This window comes from Octopus bimaculoides, chromosome 14, assembly GCF_001194135.2.
Source record: "Octopus bimaculoides isolate UCB-OBI-ISO-001 chromosome 14, ASM119413v2, whole genome shotgun sequence".
Taxonomy (NCBI): Eukaryota; Metazoa; Mollusca; class Cephalopoda; order Octopoda; family Octopodidae; genus Octopus; species Octopus bimaculoides.
This window is the reverse complement of record NC_068994.1, coordinates 15,056,523-15,063,475: the sequence shown is the minus strand read 5'-3', so window position 1 is coordinate 15,063,475 and position 6,953 is coordinate 15,056,523. Positions and strand designations below refer to the sequence as shown.

General features: G+C 32.4%; 1 protein-coding gene across 1 annotated transcript in view; it reads left to right on the top strand.

The window, feature by feature from the left end:
* Window positions 1–6,953, top strand: part of LOC106876362 (probable JmjC domain-containing histone demethylation protein 2C) — a 204,204-nt gene that overhangs the window by 40,541 nt on the left and 156,710 nt on the right. The window contains exon 2 of the mRNA XM_052973026.1: window positions 5,204–5,356. Coding sequence (XP_052828986.1) covers window positions 5,204–5,356 — 153 coding nt within the window. The remainder of the gene's footprint in view (window positions 1–5,203; window positions 5,357–6,953) is intronic.

Sequence of the window (6,953 nt, the reverse complement as noted above, 5' to 3'; positions counted from 1 at the left end):
CTCTCTCTCTCTCTCTCTCTCTCTCTCTCTCTCTCTCTCTCTCTCTCTCTCTCTCTCTCTCTCACACACATACATACATATGCACATTCATGCACTCACCTGTACATTACACACTCATTCTTGTATATACACAACTGTATAGGCTACAAATGCAAGTGATTTTCAGTTACACAAATGTTCCTGAACTAAAAAGCTTTTGCAGATGTTGTAGGCAAGGTAGTATTCATTTCTCCCCTTATCTTTGTCTACCTGGCTGATGATAGCATAGTTTGAATTTTAAAAAAGAATCCATCTACTTCACTTCACAAAAGAGTAGCTAGCCTAAATTTTATAAAACCCACTTGGGTGTGAAAAAATACTTGCTTTCAGCAACATGTATGGCTGCAGTTCAATGACTGAAATAAGTAAAAGAACAAAAGATTATAGGAATCCTCCCATTCATTCAGATGAAATAATATATATAATATCAAGAAGTTATGCTCATTATTCATAATTTCAAATTATGGAAAGTACTGGAAATAATTATTTTTGTGAAGTGCTATTCTTTTCTGTGACAAAACTCATCTGGCATGAAAATCTAACTCAACAGTATTCATATCTAGTGCTTGATCCACTTCACATGGTTATGCTGTATCAATGGTTATCTCAATATACCTTTATGATTCAGTGATATATCTGCATGTGCTGTGTGACATTGGGTTTCATTTCTTTGTGAAAAATTCTAAAAATGAATTACAGATATATATATCTTGGTAACCACAGAAAGGAAATGGATCACCTGTCAATATTAATAGCTCAGAAAGATGATTTTTAAGAAGTTTTATAATTCAATAACTACTTGGCATCTGTAATATGAGCTCATTACAGACAATCTGGATTGGAAGAACACTAAAATTCTCTTGTTTTTTTACTGGAAAGCTATATTCTCTGCATTTACTTTCCCTTCTATGAACTATCAATATCCTGTATGTTACATCCTTGCAGCCAAGAAATTTTACTCTCCATGGAGAATTTGCATACAGACATTTTGAACTGTAAGCGTGCTTCAATCATTAAAGATGTCATTTCTGCAGTCTCTAATGATTGGAACAATGTTGATATATCAACATTAAGGAATACTTGGCAAAGACTTTGGCTTGCATCAAATATTTGAAATGCATCTGGAAAATGAAAACTTTGAAAGATTTCATGGCAATGAGATGATTTCATACCATTATCTCATTATCTCTTCAGTTTACTTCATTACAAAGCTAAAAGTGTCAATAAATTAAAGGAAACTGATATTAAAAATAGTTGGACATTGAGAAATGTTCAGCTATATACATTCCTTGAATGATGTAGAAATTTGTTGAAATGATGTTAAATGTTGCTAAGTATGAGGACAGTAATAATGATGGTGAGACAAGTCTCTTTAAATGATATGGTGAAAATGTGTGATAAATTTATTACTGGTCTTGAGCAATGTTTATTTGTCCATGAGCAAGAGATTGTGGCAGTATATTTCAGTGAAAGTGACTGCTTAAGCATAACTGGCAGAAATACTTTCATTCTTCTATTTCTGATACTAGCATTTTCAGGTCATAAAAAAAATGATAATATTATTTATGATAGAAAATTGCACACTCATTCATAATAGTATGAAAAAGTCCTCAATAAATTTCATACCTAAAAGACTTTGCGTTTGTGTTTGTTTTTTGTTTTTTAGTAGAAAAATATAACAATAATTCATGCTTTTTACATCTATGAACATTTTTGTAACAAATCTTTTAATATAAATGTGTGTGTGGGGAGAGAGAGAGAGAGAGAGAGAGAGAGAGAGAGAGAGAGCACCATTTCTGTATCATACTTAATGCAAATAGATCATGAAAGGTAAATTAACTGTGATATTTATCCAGAGGCAATATCTCTCATGGACTTAGTGTGCTTAAAACGTCAAATATATCGGTACCAGATGAAAGTTGGCCAGCAGAATTGGTAATAATACTGGATGCGCATTTCTGCTTCTTTGAGCAGTGTCAGTGGCATGTACTATTCACTGGTAACCACATACTAAGACAAAATCTGACCCTACTTATAAAAGAAGACAGTAACTGAAAAGTCACTGATGTTACAATTAGCCACCTAGCTGACTAAAATATATATGAAATTAAATATTAAACATATTTTTTCTAAAATGATCAACAGTGCAATTTGTTAGTGATTGATTGTCGTGTATAACATTCAGTGAAAACAACAAATATTATATTGTTTTTGTATGTTTGTGCTTGTTTATGTATGTTTGAATATCAATCATTTAAGATCAAGGCATAATATTTTGTTTACAATTCTTTTCTATTTTTTTCCTTTTGAATATACATGAAATTATGTGAAAATATATTGCAAAATTTAGGACAAAATTTACAGTGTCATTTTGATTAAAATACTTGGTACTCAGGCTATTGCAAAACCTTTCGTTATAGCTCACTTTAATTATAACTCCTTCACTTTTCCTCACCTACACTTAACATCTCCAACTGCTACTCACTCCTTCTCTATATGTTGTTTTAGTCTCCTACTAACATAAATGCAAACAAAGACATGTTTTATTATATGTAATATATATTGATCATGTGTCTCATTTAATTTTAAGAATAATCAAGAATTTTCAGTGATTAAGTAAAATAAGTTTTCATTATTAATCGTTTAGCATGGTAACCACATACTAAGACAAAATTTGACGCTACTTATAAAAGAAGACAGTGATTGTAAAGTCACTGATGCTGCAATTAGCCACCTAGCTGACTAAAATATATATAAAATTAAATATTAAACTTTTTTTTTTCTAAAATGATCGACAGTGTAATTTGTTAGTGATTGATTATTGTGTATAACATTCAGTGAGAAAAACAAATATTATATATCAGACCAAAATTGTCTATTGGTTTTATGTTCAAACTGGTCAGATCTGACCTCTTATACTTATCCAATAATATTATTCTAAAAATAAACACTCATGTCATTGAAATTTCAAAGCTATAAGATAAATACATGACTAATTCAAATTGATGTGAATAAATAAGCATTAAACTCGACAGAGCAATCTGACTGCTAAATGGTTAAGTCAGGGTTTGAAACAACCTAATCAAAGTTCTAATTTAGAATTATGGTGGAAGGATTTAAAATACATCCAAACACATTAACATTGGCAATTTTGTATCTTAGAACCAGAGGCTGTCTTAGGCAGATTACTGTATAAAGTGTTATCAGTAGAAGTTAATTAGTCCTAGAACTAACCTGATCTAGCAAACCTAAAAAAAAAGGTTTTCCTGCATTGAGTATCCTGCCTTTTGCATTAACATAGTGGACCCAAGACCACATTATTCAAAGACAGTAAGGTATTATTTGAAGGAAATTTGGCTGTTGTAGCAAGTTGAGACAATGTACTTATTCAATGTGATTGTTCAGTTTGTTGAGGATAACAGCCAAATGTGCTCTAATTGTTGGTATGACTAGAAGAAATGTTTAATAATCCCATCTGTAATGTAACAAAATCCTGTGTCTGGAGTACCCATCTCTAGAGGTGATGATGAAGACAACATTTAGGTACAATTTTCAGAATTTAATATTGTAAACTTTAATATTGTTGACTGTTAATAAAGATCCAAGAAAACTAATGATACTCTGTATTTGCAAAAAATTATCTGTCTGTCTCTCTATCTCTCTCTCTCTCACACACATATGAAAGTCTTTTCTGAAAACATCAGAAGCCTGATCTTGCATACAATGTTATCCCAAATTTCTAAATATTTTTAGTCTTTATTTCATTAGTATGACTATTTGTCGTGTTTATGACAATCAAATAAGTCCACAGCAATTAGTTCAAATCTTCAGACACCTGTTGTAATTATGTTTCATGATTCACCAGCATTATCTTAGTGACACACCATAAAACCTGTTCATTAGTCACCTTAAATAGTCCTGACCACACGCAACCATGCAAAATACATGCACTACCCCATTAGTATAACAATGGTGTCTCAGACTGGATAGATACATACTGTGTGCAGATGTTGACCGGATGTGTTTATATATTAATAATAGAATGGAGAGCAAAACAAGCGACTATCTACAATACTGTAAATATAACACATTTCACCTGTTTCACAACAGAAATAAGAGTATATTTGACGACAGGTGTTATTCCAGATCTTGATAGAAGTTGTTACTTATAATAGAAAATGTACACATTTTAAAAACCATTAACAAAAAAATGTATAGCTGATTAACTCTTCTCATTTATTTTCTTTATGTTTAAGTTATATGTTGTTGTTTGTGAAGGCGCAATGGCCCAGTGGTTAGGGCAGCGGACTCGCGGTCATAGGATTGCGGTTTCAATTCCCAGACCGGGTGTTGTGAGTGTTTATTGAGCGAAAACACCTAAAGCTCCATGAGGCTCCGGCAGGGGATGGTGGCAAACCCTGCTGTACTCTTTCACCACAACTTTCTCTCACTCTTACTTCCTGTTTCTGTTGTGCCTGTATTTCAAAGGGTCAGCCTTGTCACACTGTGTCACGCTGAATATCCCGGAGAACTATGTTAAGGGTACACATGTCTGTGGAGTGCTCAGCCACTTGCACGTTAATTTCACGAGCAGGCTGTTCCGTTGATCGGATCAACTGGAACCCTCGTCGTCGTAAGCGACGGAGTGCCAACAATGTTGTTGTTTAGCCCTAACTGTGCGCTGTTTGAACAGATCTATGATCAGAGACATTCCTGTTATTAATCATAGTTTTTTCTTGTTTTTTTTTTTGTATATTGGAAACTGCACTGCCCAATCTGTACTTTTTTCTTTATTTAAGATGGTAGTGTGTGATGTGAGGGAGATGTGACTGCTATTTCTAACAGGCCAAATAACTGCATAGAAGCTTCTTTGTTGAATCATCTCTAAGCTATTGTATGTTTGTCTCTGTGAGCATGTGTTATATGTGAAGGCATTAAAAAATTCCCAGTTTACTAATTAAATTATTGGAACTTATACAGAGAAAATAAGTTTGAAAAATTGATGCAAAATATATATAAATTACCTTATTTAATGTCTTTCAACATAGTGTGTATAACTTTTTAATAGAAATAAATTAAGGATTTTCAAGATTTTATTTCATTTTTATTGTCTAGTCTTTGAAAGTTGATCATAATAATTTTCGAAAACTTTTACAAATTTCAGATACTGGTAGAATTTGATGGAATAAGTTGGGACAAACGAGAATGGATTAAAATCTATGAAATATGTCAGATTTTCCTTGTGGAGTACTCAGTTGTTTTAGTTCCAAGAGAATTTCCAAACAGATCACCCTCTCAGATGAAATGGCCTGCTCTGGTAAGTTAATGTTATCACATTTTATTCATAATACTTATAACTAATGCATCATTGTAATTCGGTCATAAACTCAATTTTTTTAATCCTTTTTTCACTTTCTTTTCTTGGTACTATTGTACTTAATTCACTTGAGTGGGGAAAAAGAATGGTAGTCTGAGATAAATTTACAGCAGTTTGCTGTAAATGATACTGCCCCTTTGATAATAAATGAAAGTATATATAGTTTGAGGAGAAAAACAATTGGTTTTAAATCTCCGAATGAGAAATAAGTAGTAACAGTACTACAGAGTAAAGTCTATTTGCCAACATAAAGTGGCAGTCCTGATTAGGACAGTGTTACTACCTTTTTAGCTGGCTATTGACACACAACTGCATCCTTAACATTGAACAAGGGAGTTAATGTCCCCACTCACCCTTAAACCGTACCTGTGGACCAATGGTTTCTGGGTTATTTCTCTTCATCAGCACAGGATAACCATTGGCTAAAGCTGACAGCACTAGGCCTTCCTCGAGGTATATAATATTAAAGTGACACACAGTGACTGATCTCATAAGGAGAAAAACAATTAGTTTTAAATCTCTGAGCGAGAAATAAGTAGTAACAGTACTGCAGAGTAAAGTCTTTTTGCCAATGTAAAGTGGCAGTCCTAGCAAATAGACTTAGCTGTGTATTACTGTTACTACTTAATTCTCGCTCAGAGATTTAAAACTAATTGTTTTTCTCTTTATGAGATCAGTGACTGTGTGTCACTTTAAAACTATATACTCCGAGTGAAGTCTAGTGCTGCCATCTCTAGTCAAGGTTATTCTGTGCCAATTAAGAGAAATAACCCAGAAACCATTAGTCTGCAGGTACCGTTTAAGGTTGAGTGGGGACATTAGCTCCCTTGTTCGAGGTATAAGGACGCAATTGTGTGTTGATAGCCAGCTGAAAAAGATGTTTTCCTGGAGCTAAAAAAAGGTAGTAACACCATCCTAATGAGGACTGCCACTTTATGCTGGCAAATAAATGTTACTCTATATAGCTTGTACTTGATTTAAATTGCAATTTGATCTATGGTTTCATCATGGGTAGAAGAATTAGGTAGTCCATCCCTGGCTAATGAATGGCCACTGAACTGAGAAACCTGTTAGGGTAATCTCCTTTATTTTTTTATTTTTTTAAGAGAATGACAAGGTCTATTCATGTCTATTTAAAGTTCTACAATAAAAATCTGAAGGTTAACTACTTCAAATTTACCTTAGATTTTCTGATACACACAGTGTTGTGCGTAAATATTTACTTATTAAACATTGATAGAAATATTAAATATTAGATCACCTTTTCTCTAATTACTAACAAACAATTCACTGTAAATAATTTTATGAATCTTTGAAAATACTCTTTTCTTTTTGCTCATAAAAAGTAAAGATAATGCATTTATTGTTTTATAACTTCAAATTTTTTATATTTTTTACATTTCCCATATTTTAAAATAATATTTGCTAATCTTTATAAAGCAGATTATCTAAAAGAGTAGTTTACAGTAATGGGAAAATTAACATTTTGTTTTCACTTCATTGTATTGTGCAATATATATTATTGATTAAAAAAAAA